This window comes from Rousettus aegyptiacus, unplaced genomic scaffold, assembly GCF_014176215.1.
Source record: "Rousettus aegyptiacus isolate mRouAeg1 unplaced genomic scaffold, mRouAeg1.p scaffold_m13_p_2, whole genome shotgun sequence".
Classification (NCBI taxonomy): domain Eukaryota; kingdom Metazoa; phylum Chordata; class Mammalia; order Chiroptera; family Pteropodidae; genus Rousettus; species Rousettus aegyptiacus.
Genome location: NW_023416295.1, coordinates 177,207,257 through 177,233,348, shown reverse-complemented (window position 1 = coordinate 177,233,348; position 26,092 = coordinate 177,207,257). Strand labels below are relative to the sequence as shown.

Here is a 26,092-nt window from a genome sequence, read left to right as displayed (position 1 = left end):
TTACACTTTAAATGTGTGTACATTATTGTACATTAATTGTATCCTAACAAAGCTGTTAAAAAGGAAAAAGTGAACTATAAACCTGAACACCACTATAAAGCTTCTACAAAAAAAGAGAGAAAAATACTGACAAATTTTTACTTCATCCAAATTAAAATTTTCTGTTCTCAAAATATACCATTAAGAAACAAATAGGCAAACCAAACAGGAAAAAATATTCACCCCTCACTTCTCCTCTGCCTCCCTCGCTATATATGTATACACATACACAAACATCATAAAGGACTCATAACTAGAACATATTTTTAAAAATCCTAAAAATGAGTAATAAAAAGATAAACAATCCAATAAAAAGGGGGCAAAAGACCTGATGCTTCACAAGAGATACACGAAGGGCCAATAAGCACATGAGAAGTCGCTCTCCATCACTATTCATCAGAGAAATGCAAAGTAAAATCACCGTGAGACCCCACTACCACCTGAATGGCTAAAATTACAGACTGACAACACCAAGTGCCGACATGGGTATGGAGAAACTAGAACTCACATGCGTCACTGGTGGGAGTATAAAATGGTACTGGTTTGGAAAACTTTGGCAGCATCTAGAAAATTTAAAACACACATTCATCTTTGACTCAGCAATCTCATTCCTAGATATTTACCCCCCGAAAATAACAGATTTCCGCAAAAGACATGATTAAGAATCTTCGGTGACTTTAGTCACAATAGCCAAAAAGTAAAAGCAATGTCCAAATGTCCATCAATAGGAAAAGAGATAAACAAATTACGATGTTTTCATGCAAAGGCATACTACTCAAATAAAAAGCAGGAACTATGAATACAGACATCGAAATCAATAAATATCAAAACCATTACATTGAGCAAAAGACAAGCACAAAGAGCATATACTTTATGATTCCATTTATATGAAGTTCAAGAACCTACAAAATTAATCTATATTGATAGAAATCAAAACGATGGTTGCCTTGGAATCTTGGAGGGTGGTGTAATAACTGAAAGGGATGCGAGACACTTTTAGGAGTGAAGGAGAGAGTCTGTATCTTGAAATAAGCAATGGACACCAAGGTGTATATATGTGCTAAAATTCATCAAACTTATATACTTAAGATCTGTACAATAAATTGGGTGTAAAACATTTGATAATTTTTAAATGGCGGAGCATTTTTAAAGAAATAAAAGCCTGTCCAACTGCACAGGCTGTGTTACGAAGGAGAGGGCTGCTTGCTGGGCACGGCTATGACACGCTATCCGCGAGGGGGCGGATGGCTGAGGGGCCGGGTGACGGTGAAACTGACTTCACCACACAAACCTTGGTGTTTGGGGAATTCTGAGTTCGGATTAACAGCTGCGTGACGCACCCACTGAAAGCCACAGTGAAACAAACGCACGAGGTCTGGAGTCTGCCCACCTGAGCCGAGTCCCAGCTCTCTCTTTAATTTACTGTGACCTTGCGTGTGTTACTTAATTCGTTTGTGCCTCAGTGTCTCACATATCATTAAGTTGTTTTAAAAATTAATGATTACTGAGTTTGATGTCAAAATGTACAATTTAGCACTGGTTTTGAGTCTCTGGTTTATAAATTCTGCGCAAGTCACACACCCACTTTATGTGAGAATGTTAAATCTTGCAAGGGTACAAGAATAATGAAAAGTAAAGCACTTTTTAAAATAAGAACTGAATAGGATGGTATACGTAACACACTTTAAAAAGTGCCGGGGCTTGTTTTTCTAAATAAAATTTATTGGAATACCTGTGTGCGCACACACAAAAGTGCCTAGTACGTAATAATCAGCTATCAGTGCCGTTTAAAATTTCAAAACAGTATTTTAAAAATTCGGCTTTTCCTTAACCAAAAAAAAAAAAAAAAAATGGTGGCAGGGAAGGCTTTAGTCAACCTGTCTGGGGTACAAACCCTGTCTATTTGTTGCATAGCTCAGTGTCTTCATCTGTAAAACAGGGACATAATAGTTTCTACACCCTAGGGTTCTTGTGAGGATTAAATAACTTGCATAAAGCATTTAATACAGCAGCACACAACGGACGGTCAATCCGCTGCACTGTGTGCGTGTAAACGGCCGTCCCCACAGCTTGCACCGTCTGCCCCGACAGCCGGGCCTCTCCTCTGGGCTCCAGGTTCTTCTGAGAGATACCTTCTCACTAAGGCTCCTTGCACCTGTCAGACTTCTCCCACTACTCTAAGCCAAGAGAAAACCTTCCTGTCCCCCTCCAACCTAGTAATCCCCGCACCTGCCCCCACCCGCCTAGCTTCCCTCTCGCAGGAACGCTGCCTCGGTCGGTCCGCCCCTCTGTCCCATCAGGAAGCCCAGAAAACCGCGGCGTCCTCTCTTCCCCTTACACCCCCTCCTCTAATCCAGGGATCCCCAACCCCCAGGCCGCGGACCGGTACCGCTTCATGGCCTGTTAGGAACCGGGCCGCACGGCAGGCGGTGCGCGGAGGGAGAGCAGAGACGCTCCACCTGTACCTGCGGCCGCTCCCCAGCGCCGCCTCGGGTCATCAGGCACCAGATTCTCGTAGGAGCCCCGGGCCCTGGGGCCGACAAGGTTGGGCACCACTGGTCTGATCCATCCGCGAGCCTCAACGACTCTGCCTCCAAAATCTCCCCGAATCGCCCACCAAGGTCTATACGACGTCAACTACACCCACTCCCAGCACCTCGTCTGGCACCCCCAACTCGATCTGCAGCCCAGGTCCCCTCCTGACTCACCGCCTGCAAGGAACGGCCAATGCTCTAACCTGGGCTCCTGTCTACCCCCTCACCCTGGCCACACGTCAGCCTCATCTAGGTTCCCCGAGGTCCACCTCAGGGCCTTTGCACGTGCTGTGCCCGCAGCGGGGAAGGCTGTCCCCCAAGCTTCTCACGGTTCGCTGCCTCTCGCCTTCCAGAACTCAGCTGACGTGAGAGTTACAGAAGCCAAAAGGGAAGAGAACCCAGCAAGGAAGAGACATGGAGAAGAGGCGAACAGCTGGCAGTGTCAGCGGTGGCCCAGGAACGGAGGCCAAGGGCATGGCAGGAGAAGTTGTGGGGGGAGGTGACAGGTGCGGTGAACGAGCAACAGGCTGGAAAAGGCCACAGAGACGAGACAGGTGGGTACAGCGACAAAATGGGGGAGGGGTGCAGGGAGAGGCCAGACACCAGGCAGAAGCGACGGCCTGGGTGAGCTGGTGGTGACAAGGCGGGGCATCAGCAGCAAACTGGGAGAACCGGGCGGACGGTGCAGGTGGTCGGGCTGCAAGACAGAGTGGCAGGTGGGGTGTGCAGAGGGTGCCACGGTGACAGGCAGGGGGGTACATTAAAGGGGACCAGTAAGGCGCAGGAGGGAAGGGGACAGCTGTGAAGGAAGAGAGGATGGGTACGGAAGGAGAAATGTGAGGGGTAAGGAGGCTGGCCAGGGAAGGTGACAGGATGGGGGGAAGGGACCGGAGACACTTGGAGCTGCAACGGTGGTGGAAAGAGGGGTCGCTGAGGAGACAAAGGGAGTGACGGCGGGGGGCACTGAGGTGAGGAGAGGAGTGGCCCTCGCGGACGGGCAGGAGAGCGCAGCGTGGGGCACTCGGAGCGGCGGCACTGACAGGGCGCGCTGGTGGGAAGGGTCCCCAACAGGGGCTGGGGACGGGAGCGGCGAGGAGGGGCCGGGACGCTGACGGGCTGCGGAGGACTGCCAGAGGGGGCCTTGACGGGCAAGGGGGGCACTGACTGGGTGGGCCCTGCCTTGGGGGCTGAGACGGGGGGGGGGGACACTGGCAGCACAGACGGGGACACCAACGGGGAGGGCACCATGGAAAGAGGGCACTGACGGGGAGGAGGGCCACGTGACCCCGACAGGCCAGGAGGGCACCTGGGGGTCAGTAACGCGGGGGACACTGCCTTGGGAGATCACGAGAGGGGCCTGGGGGGGCGGGGGACAGCAGCGGGAGCGGGTGGCATGGGGACACTGGCGGGGGGACACTGACAGGAGACACGTGACGGGGTGCCGCGGAAGGGAGGCCGCTGACTCGGGGCGGTGCTCACCGACGGCTGGACGCTACCGGGACGCCGCGCGGCGCGGGCTCGGAGGCGCCTACGGGCGGCCGCACTCACCTGCCCCGCGGGCCGGGCGTCGCGGCGGCTCCTGGGAGGCCCGGGTGGCGGCCAGGGCGCTGGCGGAGGCGAAGCCCGGGCGGCCTGCTGCAGACCGAACGCACATGGGCCCGGCCGGGCGCGGCGCCTGCGGACACGGCGCCCACGGACTCGCCTCGGGCCGGCCGGCGGCTCGGGACCGGCTCGGGCCGCGGGCGGCGCTCCGGTCGCTCCAAAATGGCGGCTGCGGCGGCCGGGCGCGCGCACGCCGGGGCGGGGCCTCTGCGAGGGGCGCGCGCGCCGGGGCGGGGCCTCTGCGAGGGGCGCGCGCGCCGGGGGCGGGGGCCGAGTGGTGGGCGGGGTTACGCGTCACGTGGGCGCGCCGGGGCGGGGCCGCGATGCCTGCTGCGGTGCCCGCCCGCGCCTCGGGGCGGGTGGAGGCGGCTCTCTCCTTTTACTTTCTTTCCCCTCCAAGGTATTGCTGAGTTTCTCCACAAGCATAATTAACTTCTTATGGGATAATGCATTTGCGGTAATAAGTTTCCTACTGCAACGTCAGCGACAGAACAACCTCTCCAGCGGCCTGCAAGGACTGAGGCGGGTCACACACCTGGGGCAGGGGTCTGTCTCCCTGTTCTCCGGGGGCCTTCCGCTCTGGCTGAAGGCCTCTCCCACCCGGCAGGCAGCCGGGTGTCCTCTGAACTCTTTGGGCACGTGGCGTGTACATAGCCAGAATAAGAGGGAACCGTGGTCAGCCACCTACGTGCCACGCGCAGGTCCCCTCGACGTCCCGTTTCCTAACTGGACTGGGAGGGCCTGAGCCACAACCACCACACTTACTGTTTTTTCTGGACGCCCCATAGGTGTAATGTATTTTACACTTTAAAATAAGTGCCCATTTACATTGGTTGGAATTGTATGATTCCATTAAACTAATCTCTACAATGAGAATTATTATTTCAGTTGTCAGTGTGAACCGTGGGAAAGTGTTGGAAAATGACATTGAGCACTGAAGGACTATCTACCACTTACCGCCAGCTACCATTTCCTGCCTCGGTGGCAGAAGCGCTGGGGTCGCCTCTGCGAAGGCGGACCCGGGCTTGCCGGTGCCGAGCTTTGTCACGAGAGGGCGCGCGAGCGCTTGTCCCGGGGCTCGCTCTGTGCGCCAGAGGCACCAGCTTCAGGCTGCCGGACTTCGCCGCCACCTGTCCCCAGCACCTAGCAGGGCAGATTTCTGGCAGGTTCTGTAGGGCGAACCTCCGGGAGGCGGGAGTTAAAAAACATGGCTTTCCAACTGAGACGAGAAGCCCCCTGCAAGCAGAGGCCCTGCCCCGCAGAGGCTGGGGCGCTGTGAATTGAGCTGCAGAACTGGGTCTCGGGACCAGCAGGTCTCTTCCTGACAAAGTTTAACATCGGGCCAACTGCGAAAGAGAAACGCTTACAGGTCCGCTATCGCAGAGCAGGCAAAGAGAAAGTGGATTTGGAGCTGAGGCCATAAGTGTAAAATGGCAGAGTCCAATTCTCTGGACGATCAACATGGGTATGCACCTGTTCAAACATACTTGAACTTCCACATAACAATAAAACAACCTATGTTTTAACCTAACAAGATACATCCATCCTTACTGCAAGTGAAGACGATCTCACTCTTTCTCCAAAATGAGCAAATGCACAGGCCCAAGAGTCATTGTGTTTGTCATCGGCTACATTAATTACTTCTCAAACACTGTTCCTGTTTCACTGAATACTCTCTTATCTTAAAACTAAATAGTAAAGTTAACTTCTGACGACTTGCATATTTTAAAAAATGGAAAGGAGAGAGAAGAAAATGGTTTGTATATACAAATAAACACATTATAACATACAGAGCTACTACAAACCCTGTTTCTGTAACTAAGTACCAGATGTGGGCTCCTTAAAAGATTTCCCTTCCAAACTGCCTTGTAGGGTACACGAAATGCCTAAAACAAAACCAAGCTGAATTCAATATTTCTGACACAGAAGGACCAAATAAAATTAATTCTATCACTAAGAATACCAAGTGCAAAATTACTCACCAATAAATACAAAATGCAGGCTGCCTCCGGAGTGCCATTGGAGCAAAGGAACGGCCCTATTCTCTTCGAGAGCCCCCACAATGTGGCAGGGCACAGGCCAGGGCATCGGAAGACCACTGCACCATCAACCCAAGAGGGCGGAGTGGACCATAACCAAATTCCTGAATGTCAGAGACAGAGAGAAAAACCACCCACCATGCAAAGGAGAACGGCGATACATTCAGTGGCTGGCTTCTCATCAAAGATGATAGAGGCCGGAAGACAGTAAAATGGCCATATTTAAAGTTCAGGAGAAAAAATAAAATCTGTCAACGAAAAAAATTCTATACCCAGCAATACTATCCTTCAAAAATGAAGTTAAACAATAACGAAGGTGAGATAAAGACATCCCCAGATAAACAGAACAGAAACACCATTGCTAGCAGATCCAACTTACCAGAAATGTTAAAGGGAGTTCTTCAAGCCAAAAAGAAATAACTCAGAAGGTCACTCAAATCAACAGCAATAAATGAAGAATGAAATTCAACAATACCTATTCATGATAAAAAAAAAAAAAAAAACTAGGAACAGATGGAAATTTCCCCAACTTCATAAAACATAGCTAGGAAAAAGCTATAACTAAAATTAAATTTAATGGAGAAAGATCTAACGCTTTCCCACTAAAATTGGAACCGAGGCAAGGATCTCTGCTTCCACCACTTGAATTCTAGTGTGGGATTCCGCATAAGGAGCCCGGAAGTCGCCACTCCACACTAATAAGTAAAAGGCGGAAAGGTCAGCAGCTCTTCTCGGATCTGTAAGAGAAGGGGGCACACAGGGCAAACCATTGCTCCCAAGACTGGAGACACGAGCAGGAGAACACAAGTCATTATAGCTCCCAGAGCCAAGATGCGGGGACCGAAAGCCCTGGAGCACCTGTAAGCGATGAACTTCTGGAGGCTCAGAGCAGACGAGTCTGAGAGCTAAAAACTCCAGGGGCCAGTCCTGAGGAGGGCCCGCAGTCCCCTGACACTCACCTCCAGGAGCACGACCAGGTTCCCGCGGGGAGCATCAGAGGGGAGACCATGGTGGGGGGGGAGGAGCGTTCTAAGTGCCCAGAGCCCTGTGTCCTTAACCAGCCTGCCCCCGGGAGGGAGCGTCGGCCACAGCCCAGCCCGCTGGGGAGTTAGGGGAGCCCCCAGCCCCGCCCGGGAAGGGGAACCCCCAGCTCCAGCCCCTCCAGTCTCCCGTCCCAGCGAGGGAGGGAGAAGAGAACGGAGAAGCACGCGTGGGTGGAGTCCCGGAGCGAAGCGGGGCGCACTGGAGACTGAGCCGGGGGGTGGGACCACGGAGCCCCCGCCCGCGCCCGACGCCCCGCCACCAGGGTTAGTCACCGTGGGCCCTTCCTCCTGGTACTCCGCGTCCGGCTGTCAGGGAAGATGACAAGGCGCACTGCACAGTTTGAAGAGACAGAGCCGCGTCGGCAGCAGACGCGGCAGGGATGCTGGAGCTGTCACACGCGAGTCTGACGAGGGAGGCCTGTAGGGTGACGCAGGCGGCATGCCAGAACACACGCGCGTGCGAGCGGAGGGCGGGAACCCTCGGAAAGAACCAGAAACAGACGCTAGACACTGAAACGCGGCCGCGGAAACGCAGAACGCCTTTCGCGGGCTCACGGGGCACGGAACAGGGCTCAGGGAAGACCTCTGAGCTAGGGGGTGTGTCAGAATCATCGGAAGCTGAAAAGCGAAGAGAACGAATATCACGAAAAACGGAGAGACTATCCAAGACTGTGGGACATACAAGAGGTGTGACATACACGTGTCGGGAACACCAGAAGAAAGACGGACAGGAACAGAAGTAATGTTTGGAATGATTCTACCTGGCACTAAAGGGTCTGGCTGCACAATAAGGCAAGACAAACGTTAAAGTCACGCAGATTAGAAAGGAAGCAGCAACATTGTCTAAATGCACAGACATGATCACGTGTTTGGAAAATCCTAAGGAATTCACCCCAAAAAAATCTACTAGAAATAAAACTAGTTAAGGTCACAGAATATAATATCGATATACAAACAAGTTATATTTCTATATACCAGCAACAAACAGTCTGAAAATGGAATTACGGAAAAAATTCCATTTACAATTGCATAAAAAGATAAATAAAATACTTAGGAATAATATAAAAAATAAGTGCGTACAGAAAAGTGGATGCAGCAGGCTGATGGCTTATTCTTTCAAAAACCCTGCGTACGAAGTTAGTCCTTGGTTGTCACCTGGAAATCTGACTTCAGAGGGGTTGCCACCATTCCCGGAAGTGACCAGAGTGGCTCACGATGCCTACGCTGTTCGTACAAATGATATGATTTATGCTCAACATCTGCTTTCTCCCTGGTTGTCTGAAATTTTGGCAGGCACCAGGCAGAGACAGCCTATCTGACCAGCTGGTAGTGGGTGGCCCCTCTCAAAACATATATCCACCCAAAACCTGTGAATGTGGCCTTCTTTGGAAAAAGGGTCTTTGCAAGTGCAATTAATTTAAGAATCTTGAGATAGAACATCCTGGATGGGAGGGGGTCCTCAATCCAATGACGAGTATCCTTCTGAGAAAGCAGAGAGCACACGGATTAGCTGATGTAAAGACCGAACGCCAAGGATGAGCAGCAGCAACTACAAGGCAGAGGAGAGGCCTGGGACAGAAGGAACCGCCCTGCTGACTCCTGGCCTCCCAGACAGCAAGAGAATGAATGTCTGTTGTTTTAAGCCACCTGGTTTGTATCGATTTGTTACAGCAGCCTTAGGAAAGCAATACAAGCTCCTGATAAAACCTGGGTGCTGAGTCTGCAATGAACTTCCCTGGCCAGCAATATTTCACACTCCGTCACAACTTTCTGGGACAATTAAGCGCCTCCGAGGTGATCCCACACAGAGCAGCCCCTGTGAGAGCTGGTGCCTGGTCTCCCCAAACTTTGCCCCAGGGGCCTTTCTCCTTTGTTGACTTTACTTTGTAACTTTTTACTCTAACAAACTGTAGCCATGAGAATGGCTACATGCCTCCTCCTATGAGCCCTCCTAACAGATCATCAGACCCGGGGGTTGTCTTGCAATTCCCATGCAATGGAGACTACAAAAATAACTGCTGAGAAGCATTAGAGAAGACCTAAATAAATGGAGAGGCATGTCACGTTCACGTATTAGAAGACTCAATATTTTTAAGATGGCGATTCTCCCCAAACTGATTATACAGATTCAACGCAATACCTGGGAATATTTCAGCAGGTGGTCTTGTTTTGTTTCAGTAGAAATTGACAAGCTAATACTAAAATTTATATAGAAATGCAAAGAGTCAAGACAGCCAAAACAATCTTGAAAAAGAACAAAGTCGGAGGACTCACACTACTTGATTTTGAAACGTACTGTAGGGGCGCAGTCATCAAGACAGAATGGAGTTGGCATAGGGACAGGTGTATAGGTTAATGGGACAGAACGGAGGAAACATGATCACAAACAAGATCGACTGATTTTTTTTATAAAGGTACTAAATCAGTTCAACAGAGTCAATCTCGGTCTTTCCGTGTCCAGCGCAGCCGTGGCTTGTGGTCTCAAAAAGCATCTGAAGTGCATAGCAGCGCCCAAGCATTGGATGCTGGATCAATTGACAGGTGTGTCTGCTCCGCATCCACCTATCCGTCCCCACAAGCTGAGAAAGTGTCCCCCTCTCTTCATATTCCTAAGGAACAGACTGAAGCGTGCGCTAACAGGAGATGAAGTAAAAAAGACCTGCACGCAGCGGTTCATCAAGATCGATGGCGAGGTCCGGACTGACGTGACCTACCCTGCTGGCTTTATGGATGTCATCGGCAATGACGAGACCAGACAGAATTTCCATCTGGTCCATGACACCAAAGGTCGCTTTGCTGTTGATCGGATGACACCCGAGAAATCCAAATACAAATTGTGCAAAGTAAGAAAGATCTTTGTGGGCACAAAAGGAATCCCTCATCTGGTGACTCATGATGCCCGCTACCCCGATCCCCTCATTGACGTGAACAGCACCATTCAGATCAACATCGTTTGATTTGGAGACTGGCAAAATTACTGATTTCATCAAGTCTGACACTGGTAAGCTGGGTATGGTGACTGGAGGTGCTAACTTGGGAAGAACTGGTGTGATCACCAACAGAGAGATACATCCTGGCTCTTTTGACGTGGTTCATGTGAAAGATGCCGATGACAATAGCTTTGTCACCCGGCTCTCCAACATTTTTGTTATTGGCAAAGGCAACAACCATGAATTTCTCTTCCCCATGGCAGGGGTATCCGCCTCACCATTGCTGGAGAGAGAGACAAGAGACTGGCAGCCAAGCAGAGTGGTGGGCGAAGTGATCTCTAGGTGACATAATTGGCAAAGTCTCTGTACCTAATTAAAGCAAAACATAGCATGATTAATTGCCAAAAATAAATAGGGACTCAATTTCTTTTTAAGGAATGATATTGGAAAAATTGGTTAGCTATATGAAAAAAAAAAAAGAGATGATTTAAACCCTTAACTTCGCACCATACAGAAGATTAATTCAAAATGTGAGAGCTGAAACACTTATAGAAGAAACACAAGAGAAATTATTTGAGTTAGGAAAATATTTTTTAGATATGACATCAAACAGTACATGAAAGAAAAAAACTGATAAACTAGACTTCATCAAAATTAAAAACTTTTACTCTTCAAAAGATGCTGTTAGGAAAAATAAAAGGCAAACCACAGCTGAAAAAATAATTTCAAATCATATAAATGATAAAGGACTTGATCCTAAAAAATATATTTTTAAAAACTCTTACAACTGTGATAAGACAAACAACCCAATTTAAAAATGGGCAAAGATTTAAATGAGCATTTCACCAAAGAAGATAATACAAACTATATATAAGCACATCAAAGATGCTCAACACCATTAATCATCAGGGAAATGCTAAATTTACCGACATAAGATACTGCCATGACACCTTGGATGGCCATAAATAAAAAGTCTGACAATAGACAGTGTGGGTGATGCTGTGAAGAAAATGGAATCTTCCTCACTGCTGGTGAAAATGCAAAATGGTTTGACAGTTTCTTAAAAAGTTAAACATAAGCTTACCATACAGCTCAACACTTTCACTCTTCGGTATTTACCCAAGAGAAATTAAAACACGTATCCACACAAAGACCTGTATACAGATGTATGTAGCAGCATGTTTTATAAAAGGCAAAAACTGGAAACAATCCAAATGTTTATCAGTTGGTGAATAGATAAAGAAACTGTCATATACCCAGACAATGGAAGACTATTCATAAAAAAAGGAACAAACTACTGATATAGGCAACAACATGGATACACCTCAACAATATTATGCTGGGTGCAAGGAACCAGATGAAAAAGATTACATATTGTATTAGTTTCCTAGTGTTGATGTACAACTTGCCACAAACTTAGTGGCTTAAAACAACACACATTTATTATTTCAGTTCTAGATGTAGGAAATCTGTAATGAGTCTTCTGTGGCTGAAATGAAAGTGTGGGGAGGCCCCAGGGGACAGTTTGTTTCCTTGCCCGCCTTCCTTGGCTCATGATCCCTTCCTCCATCTTTAAAGCCAGCAGCATGGCATCTTCCAATTTCTCTATGATTCTGTCATCCAAATTGCCTTCTCTGACTCATCCTTCTGCCTCTCTTGAAAGGACCCTTATGGCAGGCCCACTGGGATGATCTAGGATGCCCTATCTCAAGATCTTTAATTTAATCATATGTGTGAAGTCCCTTTTATCACACATAAGGTGACAGCTACACAGGTTCTGGGGATTAGGGTGTGGACATCTTCAGGGTGATTATTCAGCCTACCACATGGGCATCCCATTTATATAGAAATTCTGAGAAAACACAAAATTACAGAGACAGAATGCAGGTCAGTAGGTGCCTGGACTGTGGGTGTGAGCAGGGACTGACCGTAAGGAAGCACAAAGGAGTGTTGCGGGGTTACTACAGGTCACTGATTTTTGGACGCACACTTTTTCCCACAATTCTACACCTGAAATCAGGATACATCTTACAATCGGTGGCATGCAATCACCTTGTGAAAAAATGCTCAACATCATTATCAGGGAAATTCTGATGAAAACCACAATTAGATATCACTACCTACCCACTGGAATGGCTAAAATTAAGAAGGCTGGCAACACCAAATGTTGCCAAAGGTGTGGTGCAAACAGAAATATGCCACTGCTGGTGGAAATAAAACATAGGTATGGTTGCTTTAAGAAAAAGTCTGGCAGCTTCTTTTAAAAGCTAAATATGTATCTTTATGACTATTGCTATGACTCAGCAATTCAGTTCCTAGATGCTTATCCAAGAGAAATAAAAACGTACCTCCAGAGTCTTGCACAGGAATCTTCTTAGCGGGTTTTTGTTTTTTGTTTTTTGTTTTTTTTGTCATAACTAAAAACTGGAAAGAGCTCAGATGTCCATCAACAGGAGAATGACAAACGAGTTGTGGTCTATTCATAATGCAGCAGAGCACACAGCAGGAAGAAAGGAAGAATTCATGAAATAGACCACAAAATGGATCTCAAAAACTTTATGTGAGTGAGAAGCAAGACACAAAAGACAACATATCGTACAATTCAATTTTTATGAAGTTCTAGAACAGGGTAATCTATGGTGCAAAGAATCAGAATATTGGGATGTAGACATGAAAAGTGACAATAGAGGCATGAAAGAACTTTCTGGGGTAATGGTCATGTCCCAATTCTTGCCAAAGGCACAGCTGTGTCCATTTAAGAGTCATATATTCCTCTATATGTTTTACCCCATACCCTGAAAAAGAAAAAAAAAAAAACTAAAAAAAAAAATTAATGATACATACACTTAAGTATTTAGAGGTAAGGGCATTGATGTCCGCAACTGTCTTCGAAATTGATCTAAAAATAAGATGGACTGAGGGATGGACAGACATACAACAAAGGCATAAAACATACAACAAAGTATTAATTCTTGATGTATTTTCTAGGTAGTAGGTAATGCATGGTCATGGTACAGCTCATTTATTTTTTTGTTTGAACATTTTGTAATAGAATTTTAAAAACATTTCATTGCTCATCGCTGTATAATTAATGGTAGTTGCTCTATCTTGGTGATTTATAAAATAATGGTATCTTAACTTCAACAGCAAGGATCACGATTTAGTGGCTCCCAGAATATTCTGTGTCCCTCATTTCCCAGACCCTTTAAGTTAGATTAGGACCATATGACTAGTGCCCATAGACTGTAAACAGAAGTGACGTATATGTCACTTGGAGGCCAGGGCAATTAACAGCTAGCAGGCCTCATTGATCTCTTTCCCACTGCCAGCGACCTCGGCGGCCAAGCGAAGTACGGCAGTGAGGCAGAGCCACCGGACTCTCTGATCAGCCCACGCACGAGTGAAAGAGCCGATGACAATGGAGGCTGACACTCCAGCTCAGCTCAGCCTGACTAACCCTGGAGTGGGGAGCTTTCATTAAAAACAAAACCAAAAAACCAAAGCACGTGTCACGTCTGGTGGATTACTGTCTGGGCTCCAAACTGTTCCTTCTGCGCCCGGTTGTGACACCAGCGGGGCCGCGCTTCTCCACCGCGTTGGGAATGGCCGAGGTGGCTCGCGCCGTTATTTGCTGCACGCGTTATGCCTGGTTTCCGCAGGCACGCCGGGGTCCGCGCGCGGGCAAGGCGGCGCCGCGGCGCACAGAAATAGTGGCGAGAGCGCGGACCCCAGAGGCGGAGGGACCGGAGTGGGCGCGCCCGCCCGCACTGACGACCAGGCCATGACTGACAACGACGCCCGGAGCGCAGACACGAACCCAGGCCGTGGAACCTCTGCAGGACACACAACAAGGCCCCCCCAAACCCTCGAGGGGAGGAGACACGGAGACGCGGAATCGCTGGGATTAGTGTCTGATGGTTGATGCCACAGGAGCTCCGCGACGATGACATTCTGTTAGGAAAGCCGGCCGAGCAGCGCTCCGCCAACCCCCGGTCCTCACTCGGCGCCTGCTCGCCGCGGCCCGGCACGACCTCCCGTTAGTCCGTGCGACGCCCCCGAGCCCCGACCGCCGCCTGACCCGACTTTCCGGCCCCACAAGGCCCCGCCGGAAGTCCCGCCTCCGGGCTCTGGGCCGCTCTGGCCCGCGCGGGCCCTTCTCACTGGTGGGCTCGGCGCCTCTGCACTGCACTGCGCTCCTCCGGCCGCTAGGGGACAGGGAGGCCACGGAAGGGCCGCTCTGGTCCGCGATGGTCGCTCGACTGCTCCGCGGCTAGATCCAGACGTGCCCGCGGGCCACAGCCTCCGGGCCGTTCCCTCGGCAACGCCTCCGGGCCGTTCCCCCGGCAACGCGCTGCGGGCCGCTGCCGCCGCCGCCATGGATGCTCTGTCCCGCGCCGGGCCTCGCCGGGCTCGCGACCATCTCGGCGCGCAGTGCACCGGGGCACGGGCTCCAGCGGTGCCCTGGGCGCGCTTCTCGGCCTGGCTGGAGTGCGTATGCGTGGTCACCTTCGACCTGGAGCTGGGCCAGGCGCTGGAGGTGAGCCTGGCGGGGCGCGGTGGCGGGAATGAGGAGTTGTCTGGTGGGGGGCGCTGGGCAGGCGCGTGGGGGGCGGTCGCGAGCCTCTGCACATGAGGTACATTCGGGCAGACACCCCAGGTGGCCCGTCCCTCCTACGAAACCCTACGCCGGTCACCTCCTGAAAGGTGCTCTCTGCAGCAAAGGAAAGAAAAGCCAGACTTCCAAGGAGATGGAGGAGGTGGGAGCCCTGCACTTTGCACAACCTAAGAGATGCTCTTGATCTTCCTTGGGAAAAACCTGTCTCCTCTCCCCACTTTTCCCGCACTAGCTGTGGCACCTTCTCCCCTCCATTGCTCCAGCCAGAATCCTAGGGGTCACCCTGGACTCCTCTCCATCAACTCTCCATCCCATCCTCGGACGAGGCTGAAGTTCCACTGGCAACAAGGATCTCAGACCCATCCGCTCTGCTGCTGTGACGCTCCTGTCTCCTAAAGCCCAACTTTGTGGCTCTCCTGCTTGAAATCTTTCAACACCTCTTTATGCACTTAGAATCAGATCCAGAGCTCTGATTCTCACGTTCCAGCCACCTGCTCATCTTTCTCTACGCCAACTGCACCTAGCTCCCCGGCCCTGGGGTGTTCCCACTGCCTGCAAGGCTCCTCCCTGCCCCCACCCACACGGGCAGTGTCTCTTCCTTGGGAGTAGGTGACTCTGAAGGGATGTTTCCGCAGGCCTGTCAGGGTGGCCTCTGTGCCCTGAAGGCCGTGACACGACCAGGGAGCTGACCGGTGCAGGAGAGGCCGGAGGTCCTTAACCATACTGTCAGAGGGACCTTGTGAGAGCCAGGGAGCCAGTGTACACTGTGACTGCCATTGGCCAAGACGAGGCTGCACAGCCACCATAGAAGCCTCTGCGGTGTCTGAATGAGGGACATTTTGAGGCCTTGCTGAGCCCTAAGAGGCCGTGAGAAGCCCAAGACAGAAAGGGCTCTGTGGCAATCCCATTCCACCATACTCATCCACACCAGGCGTGCGTTATTGTGACAGCCCCATGTGATGGAGGGGCCCAAGCACAGAGAGGTGAGGTGACTTGCCTAATATCACAGAGCCCGCATTCTTACCGTTGCCCATAAAATCACAAGAGAAGGTAAAAGATTCTTGGTTCCTTAAGGTATCCTCACATGTAATTTTCTAGAACTTAACCATTCAGAAAGCTAATTTTACACAAGTAGTGTTGAAGGCTCCATGTGCTTTGGGCTTCTGAGTCATTGTTGAGGATGCACAGTTTGGGGATTGGATCGGAGACTCAGGGCCCCTCCGAGTCATCAAGTCTGTGCAGAAACCGGACTGCAGATCCATCCGGAGCATGGCCACAGAGCCCTCATCAGGTTCGCCTCTCGTCTTTCCTCCCTCCCCTGGAAATCATGGGGAAGATCAGCGGTCACCCCAGCTGGACCCACAGGCTTTCACAGAGCACCTGCCCCGTACTCGGTCATACCGCAGCCGGGCTGAGTGCTGAAAGGCCCTGGCACTGCTGGTGCTGGGACTCGGGCAGAAGACCGCGAGGCCACTTCCAGGAGCTCCGTGGATGGAAGTGGCTCAGAGGAAGGAATGGGGCTTGGCCAATCTCGGAGGATGGGAAGGCCGCAGCTGGACAGGGAGCGGGGGCTATTTCAGGTGACCTCTTCCCACAAAAGGCCAGCGAACGCAAAGGCAAGGTGCTGTCATCATTCACTCAATAAATCAAATATTGAACAGCTGCCACCAGCCAGGCCCTGCGGTACCGGTGCTGGACACGGGGACATGGAGTTAAACAAAAAGACTAGCTCTCCAGGGCTCATGCCCGGTGCCTGAGACACAGAGAGGAAGCGAGTCAGGACCCCATCGCACACCAGTGTGTGGGGGTCCCACACTCCTGGGCGCACCGAAGCCTGCGGGCCGGCCGTGGCAGGGACAGGCCTGAGGCCACCAGCTCCGCTCGCAGAATCCTGTCTCTCACACTGCAGTGTGCCGGGGAGCCAGGGAGTGAGCTGCAGCCAAGGTCCCAGAGAGCCCCTCCCCGCAGCTCCCGCTCTGCTCTGCCTCAGGACCCTCCCCTACAGTCTCGGAAATGACCGGGACCTCAGAGAGCTCTTTGTGGCTCTCAGTGTTCACTAGAAACTGAAACTAAGACATTTTAAAAATATTTATCAGTCCATTGTAAGAAACAACACTGTATGCATTAGTATAAATTATAATATTTTCTCGAAAACAACCATATTTTCCAAAATAAAATTTGGTAAGAAGACAGACATCATTTGACACTCTTAGAAACCTTTTTAACATCTGGCCAGATAGAAAGCGGCTGGATTCTTACGTCGCCCTCTGCGGCCAGCATCCTGCGACAGCCAGTGTTGTAACCGCGGGCGACTGCGGTGCACACGAGTGAGGAGATGAGGGTGGAGGCCGCTGCTTCCGGGCGCCTGGACTTCGCCTTAGGAAGCGCTGTCCTGGAGGCGCCGTCTCAGCTGCCCCCGTCCCGGTGTCTTCCCCAGGGACGACCGGTTGCAGGAGCCACAGCCCCTGCAGGCGGGCTCGTGAAGAGAGGCCAGGGTCATCGTGCAGCACAGCCCCGCGCTCTCTGCCCCTCTGAGGGTCCATTGCATTCCTCCCCGCATCGAGGCAGGGCCCGGCTCCGTCGGCCGGGCCTCCGGCCTCTGCTCCCAGGAGAGGACGCTCCGGCCCCTGAACATGGTCCCCACCAGGTGTTCTGATGGGGTCCTTGGGATCAGACGTGGAGCTTGCAGGCTGAGGTGGCCCACTTGGATGCTGTGAGACTCCCATGGCTGTCACATTGGGTTCAGACAGCTGACCTCAGCACAGAAGGTCCGTTGTGGCCCTGCGCCGGCCACCAGGAACCCGCCTCTCCTTGGCCCTGCTGGACACAGACACGAGGGCATGTCCTAAGTGGTCCTGTGGCCCCTGCCACTCTTGGAGCTATGTCCTGCCTCTGTGGGTCCAGCCCACAGACAGATGCCCTTGGCTGCCCTCCCTCTCGGCCCCTCTCGGTGTCTCCTGAGCTGACATCTGGAGGTTGCCATGTGACCCCTTGTTCTGTCACACCTCACAGATGTGCCGTCACCCTGTGCAAATACATATCTGGGGGTGTCTGCATGGCACCGGACATGCAGCACAAGAGATGGACCAGGAACACAGCATGAGTTGCAGGGCACAGCCCCTTGCGCCCTCTATGGGCTCAGGGCACACCCCAGAAGCCCAGCTCATCCTTGGCGCCGGAGTCGGGCAGGCAGGGCGCGGAGGGGCTCCCATGTGCAGGCCTCGGCTCCAGGCGCACTGCAGGCTCAGCCCGGCTGCCTCCGGGGAGAGCTGGCCCAGGCCTCCAGGCACGGCTGGGGCTGCCGCGGACCAGGGCGCAGCAGCTCCTCAGATGACGCCTCGGGGCCTGGTGGTAGTGGGGGCTCGCTGCCTCCTCTAGCACCACCTTCTGCCCAGATCACCCAGAGCCTGTTGCTCAGCGTCCACTCCTGGGGGACGTTGCTTGTCTCGCTGGTCACACTCACTGGGCACGGGGCCCAGGGCACTCTCCTGGGGCTCACGCTCCAGGTGGGGCACAGGCCAAAAGCTCCCAGACCCCTGCTGACTAGGGGGTGGGGGTGAAGATGCGGCCGTGCAGGGAGCCCTCTCAGTGGAGACAAGACGAGGTCGGCCAGCCCATCTAGGAGAGCAGACAGGGGGCACAGCCAAAGACCCCGGGCTGGGTGGGGGGGAGCAGCAGGCCGGGCCCTGTGACCACCCCAGGCGAGAGGAGGCCACCACCTCCTGAAGCTGTGGGGACGAATGTCAGGATGGTGGAGGCAGTCTGGGAAAGTGGCCTCAAGGGCTGGCGTGCAGAGAGGGTCTCAGGGAGCTCACCCAGGCAAGGGAAGGCTGGCGTGGCCTCATGTGAGAAGCCTGGGCGTTGGGGGCCCCAGGGGAGGAAAGGAGGGTCCGCGGGAGCTCCCGGGGAGGGGGCAGGAGGGTCTGAGCCAATGGAGGTGTGCTCCGGGGGCTGAAGGGACGCCACCCAGCACAGCACCCGCCCCGCTGTCACCGAGCGCTCTGTGTCCCCTGCAGCTGGTGTACCCCAGCGACTTCCGGCTCACAGACAAGGAGGTGGGTCCCAGCCCTCCGGGGAGCAGACGTCGCCCAGGCGCGAGCCGGTCCTCACTGGGTTTCGTGTGTTTCAGAAAAGCAGCATCTGCTACCTGTCCTTCCCTGACTCCCACTCAGGTAGGTGACCCCGCTCTCCTCGCTCAGGCCGGGCGGTGACAGAAAGAGTGCGGGGGTGGGGAGGCCCTCCAGCAGCCCCGTGGCCCAGCCAGGCGCGTCGCAGTCTGTGAGCGCCAGCCCCACTCCCTGTCGTGGAGACACCCCGAGCCCCGCGACGCAGCATCGGTGGCCAGGTCACCCCTTATTCGTGTGGCAAGAGGAGTCTCTGGGCAGAGGGACCAGCGAGGAGGGACCAGCGAGGTCTGGCATCCTCGACCCCACAGCCACCGCTCCCAGGGCCAGGGTGTGCGGCCGGCTGAGCCCGCCCGGCCGGGTCCCCCAACTGCCCGCTCCGCCTGCGCCGCTGCTGGTGCCTGTGTGTGCGGACCGCTCGGGAACCCTCAGGTGCCACAGCTGGACGCAGGGCCTCCGCCGCGAGATCAGACCCCCCCCAGGTGGGGCTTCCCCTCAGGGCTCCAGCCCTGACCCGGCGTGGCGGGGCTGTCCCCCTTCCCAGGCTGCCTCGGGGACACGCAGTTCAGCTTCCGCATCCGTCAGTGTGGAGGACAGAGGAGCCCCTGGCCTGCCGACAACAGGCAGTATGACAGCGGGGCCCCCGTGTCCCTGCAGGTGAGCGCCGGCCGCCTCTCCCCACAGGCCGGTGCTGGGCTGGGCCCGTGGCAGGAGGCGTCGCCACCTGCTGCAAGGCCCATGGCGCCCCCCTGGGGTCGCCCCGAGGCCCCTGGGCTCTTCCCGGCACTGTGCCTGCAGTGGGCACGCCCAGGTGAGCCTTCAGGTGCTCCCATGCCCTGGGCACTCACCTCTGCGTCCCATGCGCCCCCTGGAGGTGCGGCCCACCTCCCACCCCCCAGCCCCAGGCCAGGGCCCCCAAGGCTGGGGTGAGCAGGGAGCAGCCCCTGCGGGCGGCCTGGGCGGGCAGGGGCGTGGCCTGGCTGACGGCCCCTTCCAGAGGGAAGCGGCACACTACCTGGGCTACGTGTACTTCAGGCAGGTGAAGGACAGCTCCGTGAAGAGGGGCTACTTCCAGAAGGTGAGCCTCCTGCCTGCTCTGGGTGGCACTGCCGAGGGCGGGGGCTGGCGGCCGTCTGGAAAGACGGGTGGGCTCGTGGTCCCGAGCCTCCGGAAGTGCGCACTCCTGCAGCCTGCAGCCACGGGCGCCGGGCGGGGGCGGGGGCGGGGGCGGGGGCGCCCAGCTCTCCGGGAACCCAGGCCCGCTGACCCGTCCTCACCTGGCACCGCGCCCGCCGCCCGTCTCTCTGCTCCTCGCTGCTGGCCGCAGGGGGCCGCGTCACACTTTCAGGATTAGAGCGGCTTCAGTCTCGAACTGCTCGACCCCTGGGAGATCATCCCAGAAATTCTGGCCACATGCATTTCCCTCTGCAGGCCCATGTCCCGGCCTGTCCCCAGAGTCACTGGGGTTCCCCACACTGTGTGGCAGGCTTGGCGTTTTCTTATCTGATGACCCTGGGGTCCGGGGCCATTCCTGGGGATAATTGTCCTGTGGAGTTGCCGGGACACGCGGCCCCGGGCGAGCCAGGCCTCGGGGGTCCCCAGGCTCCTGAGTGGCCGAGGTGCCATCTCGCTGCCCTGTGGGCCCTGCAGTCTCTGGTGCTGGTCTCTCGCCTGCCCTTCGTCCGGCTGTTCCAGGCACTGCTGGGCCTGATCGCCCCCGAGTACTTCGACAAGCTGGCGCCCTGCCTGGAAGCAGGTGAGCGGCCATCGGGCCAGGCCAGAAGCTCTCGTCGTCCGGCCACTGTGCCCAGCGGCTTTGGCCAGCAGCCTTTGCCTGGCACAGGCTGCTGATGCTGGCCACCTCTGTCCGCAGTGTGCAGTGAGATTGACCAGTGGCCAGCCCCTGTGCCTGGACGGACCCTGAACCTGCCCGTGGTGGGAGTTGTCCTGCAGGTGAGCGTGGGCGGCCGAGGCAGGAGGGCCCCAGGTGCGTGAGGCGCCCACTCCCAGCTGGCAGCCGCTCCCGTTGCCCCCAGGTCCACATCCCGTCCAGGGCAGACAAGCCCGAATCTACGTCTCTGAAGCACTGTGGCCACGAGGTGGGCTTCCTGGGCCTCCCCACCCCACCTGCTGGGGGCCGGGTGGGGTGGCCAGAGCCCAGGCCAAGCCAGGGAGGGGCCTGTGTCTCCATGCAGGGCTGGGCGTCCCCCTCCGTCTCCTGTGCTGTGGTGCTGGGGACGCGAGCGGGGCCGGCGGGGCTGCCGTCCACAGGGCGCTCGCAGGGCGGGAGGCGCTGCTCGGGGCTCGCGGGGTGGCAGCCTTGCCCTCAGCCTGACGCCACCCACCCCTCCCCTCAGAACCTAGTGCCGGCCCCGCTGGTCCTTAGCAGTGTCCATGAGCTGGACCTGTTCAGGTGAGCGCCACAGCTGCTGCTCCCTGCCTGCATAGACCCCGAGCGAGCCCGCAGGCTCGGGCCGGGCAGGGCAGGGCTGCCCCGGGGACTGCCCGCTGGGCGCTAAGCCCCGGCCAGTTCCATGAGGAGGAATTGTACAAACGAGACACCCGTGCCTGCTGTCTGCACCCAGAGGAGATGGGAACGGTGGGCAGGACGGTTCTGGAAGGCAGTGTTGGGGGAGGGGGCTGTGTTGGGGACACACTCCTGCCTGAGGCTGCCCCTCTTTGGGTGAGTCTGCAAGGGAGCTGGGCTTTGGAACGGTATTGCCGTGGCCGGCCCTGCAGGGGGTGGGGGGACCGTGGGGGTGGGCGGCCCTGGGCATCTTCAAGCTGCCTTCCTGACGGGGGCGGGACCCGGGCCCACCTGGGAGGTGGGGGCTGGAGCAGCTGGCCCCAGCCAGCCCCGGCCCCCCTGCCACCTGCACCAGGTGCTTCCAGCCGGTGCTGACCCACGTGCAGACGCTGTGGGAGCTCATGCTCCTCGGGGAGCCCCTGCTGGTCCTGGCGCCCTCGCCCGCCGTGTCCTCGGAGATGGTGCTGGCCTTGACCCGGTAGGCCGGGCAGCGTGGGGGGGGGGGGCGCCGGGGCAGGAGGGCCCCGCGTGCTCACCGCCGGCTGCGCCCACCCCCAGCTGCCTGCAGCCCCTCAGGTTCTGCTGCGACTACCGCCCCTACTTCACCATCCACGACAGCGAGTTCAAGGAGTTCGCGACGCGCACGCAGGCCCCGTAAGCGCCCGGCCGCCGCCCGCCGCGCCCGGCCCGGCCCACCGCTGCCTCTTCTCCCTCTCTCTCTCCTTTCTCTCCAGACCAAACGTGGTCCTGGGGGTCACCAACCCTTTCCTTATCAAAACACTCCAGCACTGGCCCCACATCCTCCGCATCGGGGAGCCCAAGATGTCAGGTGAGGCTGGCCCGGCCTCTGCCCAGGGGTCCTGGGGGGACGGGCCCGGGCACTCAGAGACCACGCTCAGGGGTCTCGGGTCTAAGCCTGCGGCTCGGACTCCAGGCCGTGGGTGTTCGGCAGGGGGCCTTCCTAAACAGGTCAAGCTGAAAAAGCCCTCCAGGCTGAAGACCCTGGACACCAAACCAGGTGCGTGCCCCTCGGGCCAGGGCCCCACCTGTCCTTCCAGGACCCAGGCGGGGTGCAGGGGGGTGTGGGGGGGAGGCGTGCAGGGCAGGACCCAGCTCTGCCCTCCCGCCAGGCCTGTACACCACGTACACCGCCCACCTGCACCGCGACAAGGCGCTGCTCACCCGGCTGCTCCGGGGCCTGCGGAGGGGGCGGCCTGCAGACGCGCTGACCGCACTGCTGCGGGGGCACCTCCTGGAGCTCACGCAGAGCTTCGTTGTCCCCCTGGTGAGGTCCTGGGGCGGGGCGCTGGGGGGTGCAGGGGACTGTGGCCCCGGCTCATGCCCCGCCCCCCCGGCAGGAGCACTACATGGCCGGCCTCATGCCCCTGCAGGAGAGCATCACGCCCTGGAAGGTGGGGGTCCAGGTCTCGGAGGTGGCCCGGGGCGGGGCTGGGAGGGGGGCGCCAGTCCTGATTCTGGAGGAGGGGAGCTTGTGGGTGTGGAGGAGACCTCAGGGCCTGAGAAATAGGGGCCCCAAGGAGGAGCTCGAGGCCCCCTGCCTGGGTTCTGTCCTAGGCAGGGTGGGGGCCAGGTGTCTGGGAGTGTCCTGCAGGTGGGTCCTGGGAGGCCACGGGGCAGGGCCTGAAGGGCTCTCCCGGCTCCTCTCACAGACTCCGCCCCAGATGCGCCCCTTCCACCAAGACGACTTCCTGCGTGGCCTGCAGCGTGCGGGGCCGCAGCTCACCTGCGTCCCCAAGGGCGACTGGCTGGGCCTCTACAGGTGGGTGGGCAGCGGGCAGCGGTCCTGAGGCTCCCGCTGCCGGGGTGCAGGGTGCCCGTGCTCCCCCAGCACACAGGGCCAGCCCCACAGCCGCCACCTCCCGACCCCACAGACGGTTCTTCAAGTCCCCCCATTTTGACGGCTGGTACCGACAGCGGCGCAGAGAGATGGCCCATAAACTGGAGGCCCTGCACCTCGAGGCCGTCTGCGAGGCGGTGAGGGGGCCTGGGGCTGAGGCGGTGGGCACGTGGGCTCAGGGCCAGCACCGGGCGAGGGTCCTGGTGACGGGTGGCCCTGTCTCCTCATGGCAGGACATCAAGACCTGGATGAAGGACAAGTCCGAGGTGGAGGTGGTGGATCTGGTCCTGAAACTTCGGGAGAAGCTGGTGAGACAGCTCCCGGCCCTGCCCGGCCGGGGCCTGCCAGACGGGGAGGGCCCCTGCCCCTGACCACCGCTGCCCCTGCAGGTGCGGGCACAGAGCCACCAGCTCCCTGTGAAGGAGGAGATGCTGCAGCGGGCGCAGCTGCACATAGAGACAGCCATCGGCTCCCTGCCCAAGGACCTGCAGGCTGTCCTGTGCCCTCCCTAGGACCGGGCCCACGGGCACGTTCGAGGGGCCCGGGCCTGGCCGTGCTTCCTTCTCCCCAGTGAGGGCAGCCCCAACCGAGCGTGAGCCCCGGCCCCCGCGCCCTCTGCCGTTCCAGCCCCCAGCACCACCATCCTCCCGGCAGTAAAGGTGGCATTTGGAACCACAGCCTGGAGCTGACTGTTGGCGGATCGCGTGTGTGCCAGAGCCTCGCCCCCGCCCCCCTCTGCGGGGCTGCAGGCTGGGCCGGGCTGGCTGCGAGCCCATGCTGATCTGGGCCCGGGGCCGCCGCCCCCAACTGGCCCATCTGCCAGAGCCCTGTGGGGACCCAGATGTTGCATTTGATGTGTCCTTCAGCCTCGCCAGGCTGCCCAGCCCAGGATGGGAGAAGGAAGCTGGCGAGCAGAGCCCTGTCCTCACACAACCCACCCCTCGTCTCTGGGAGCTGGGGGTGCCTCGCCCCTCACCCACAGCGATGGGGAGCGGCTGCTAGGGGACAGTGCAGGGCCCAGGCTGGCTGGGCCAGGGCACCATCCAGGGTCCCGCGCCCGGAGCAGCCCGGCGGGCACCACCTCCACTCGCCCGCCCACGCTGCTTCTCAGCCCACAGGCGCTCGACCACCCGCCCTGGGTTCCATCTGCTCCACGTGCAGCCCCAGCAGCCCCCCAGCTCTCAGCGGCAAACGCTCCCCAGCAACGCCAGTGCTGTCGCGGCTCAGCACGGGGCGACAGTGTCAGCCAGGGCAGGGGTGGGCGTGCGGCGAGGGCCCAGAGCTATGGCCGGGGGGACGGTCTCCCAGCCGCCACCCTCAGACCCCTCGTCAGGTGGCATGTGTATCGTGTACGTGTCCGACCTCCCTGTGTGTGGTCCTGGCAGGGTGAGCGGGCACAGGTGGAAGCTGTCCGTTCTCTTCCGAAGTCCCCACTCAGGCCACGCCCTGGATGGGCGGTCACCGAGGCCTCCCGTCCTCCCCTGCTGGCGCCAGTCTCAGCTGCGGGTGGCGACTTGTCTGGCCCTAACTGCTGCCTCGCACAGCCTGTCACTGACCCCATTCTACAGACGGCTGAGCCCAGGGTGGTGTAGGGTCCGAGGACGTGATGCGATTAACCAAAACGACTGAGGCAGAGGCAGTAAATCTGTTTTTGCATAAGGAACAAGCTGGAGGCACTGGAGTAAGAAAGGTGCCACATGGGCCCCAAATGCCACTCTGGGCAGCCTGCCCCTGGCTGCGTGGTCTGGAGGCGTGGCCTCCCATGAGGGCGTGGCCTCCCCGCCGGGGCGTGGCCTCCCGCCGGGGGCGTGGCCTCCGAGGGGGCCTGCAAAGACACCAGCACCTGGCTGGCTCTCTGACCTCCACAAGAAGGGGCTGAGGGAGTGGTGGAAGCCCTGCTACCCGCTGCCCTCAGGGGCCTCCACCCCTACTGCTAACCCCTGACCCCGACCCCTAACCCTAACTCTGTTGGCTCCCTCACTATTATAAGCCTGCCGCGAGGGGTGTGCCCCAAACATCACTTAGCTTGTACTTGCCACACTGCATGGGCACCTCACTTGGCTTCTTGAGGGCAGCTGTGCACGAGGGCGGGTTGGGGGCCACAAGCTCCCTGGGGGCTGTAAGGTGGCCTCCACGAATTTGCCAGAGCCCTCGACCACCAGCAGTCCCGAAGGGTACAACTATATTCTCCTGGTCCCAGCGTTCTCCCCCAAGGACCATTGGTGGCAGAGGCTGGGGGAGGGACACCTGGCCGGGTGGCACTGTGCCCAGGGCCGAATCTCAGGCAGAAGTGTCGAGGCCTGAGAAGGTTCATCCCCTGGAGTGCCTGGGGTGGGGAGGGGGGTTCTGTCTGCCTCACGGCGGACCCCCTGCACTGCCCAGGGGCTAGGCGCGGAGTCGCCCTCCGAGGCCCACTCGCTCCCTCCCAGGATCGGGTCAGTTCTGGCCTGGCTGAGCCCCTGTCCCCACTATGGTAGGGGAACAGTGAGGGGAAGGAAGAGGCAGATGAGTCAGAAGAAGCAGGCCTGTCCCCAGCAGAGCCCCTTGGGCAGAGGGGTTGGACACGCAGGAACCAGGTGGCTCAAGAAGGGGCTGTGCCAAGGCCTGGTGGGGTGACCAGGGTCGGGGCGGGCTGGGCCGGGGGGTGCAGCTGCCGCGGCAGCGACAGGAAGGACAGTTCAGCTCCAAGCTTCCTGCGTGCGCTCTATTTAAAGATTGCCGTCTAGCCTGAGATAGTGGTCTTCCCACGTTTTTTATATTAAAATGACCTGTGACACAAAT

The 26,092-nt window shown here is 56.8% G+C and overlaps 2 protein-coding genes, 1 long non-coding RNA gene and 1 pseudogene across 23 annotated transcripts in view; 2 read left to right on the top strand and 2 right to left on the bottom strand.

The window, feature by feature from the left end:
- Positions 1–4,321, bottom strand: part of PPP6R2 (protein phosphatase 6 regulatory subunit 2) — a 64,318-nt gene extending 59,997 nt beyond the window's left edge. For 4 of the 8 annotated variants that reach the window (XM_036237770.1, XM_036237771.1, XM_036237773.1 and 1 more), the window contains exon 1: positions 4,122–4,320. The gene's annotated coding sequence lies outside the window, so the exon portion shown is untranslated. Of the gene's footprint in view, positions 1–4,121 lie in introns of all 8 variants that reach the window. The other 4 variants (XM_036237776.1, XM_036237775.1, XM_036237769.1 and 1 more) reach the window with 3 other exon arrangements.
- Positions 4,322–9,731: 5,410 nt separating this feature from the next.
- On the top strand, positions 9,732–10,775 carry LOC107500243 (annotated as a pseudogene).
- A 2,003-nt stretch (positions 10,776–12,778) lies between these two features.
- LOC118613832 lies at positions 12,779–14,272 on the bottom strand. Its single transcript, XR_004955944.1, has 2 exons — positions 14,005–14,272; positions 12,779–12,982 (listed from the first exon to the last, which is right to left on the bottom strand). It is a non-coding gene; the product is annotated as an uncharacterized LOC118613832 (long non-coding RNA).
- A 140-nt stretch (positions 14,273–14,412) lies between these two features.
- Positions 14,413–26,091, top strand: DENND6B (DENN domain containing 6B). Of its 14 annotated transcripts, none has more exons than XM_036237784.1 (19): positions 14,415–14,724; positions 18,819–18,857; positions 18,932–18,974; positions 19,471–19,583; positions 19,962–20,004; positions 20,358–20,682; positions 20,800–20,879; positions 20,963–21,025; positions 21,284–21,339; positions 21,809–21,931; positions 22,012–22,107; positions 22,188–22,282; positions 22,388–22,471; positions 22,584–22,738; positions 22,812–22,877; positions 23,124–23,233; positions 23,346–23,448; positions 23,545–23,619; positions 23,701–26,091. In XM_036237784.1, the coding sequence occupies exons 1-19, from the start codon at positions 14,567–14,569 to the stop codon at positions 23,821–23,823; spliced, it is 1,950 nt and encodes a 649-aa protein (XP_036093677.1). In that variant the 5' UTR covers positions 14,415–14,566; the 3' UTR covers positions 23,824–26,091. The 14 variants fall into 14 exon arrangements, with proteins under 14 accessions (XP_036093680.1, XP_036093676.1, XP_036093677.1 ...); XM_036237785.1 differs by having other exon boundaries at positions 14,417–14,724; positions 19,924–20,004; positions 22,845–22,865; XM_036237782.1 differs by having other exon boundaries at positions 14,417–14,724; positions 19,924–20,004; positions 22,845–22,877.
- The last annotated feature ends 1 nt before the right edge of the window (position 26,092 follows it).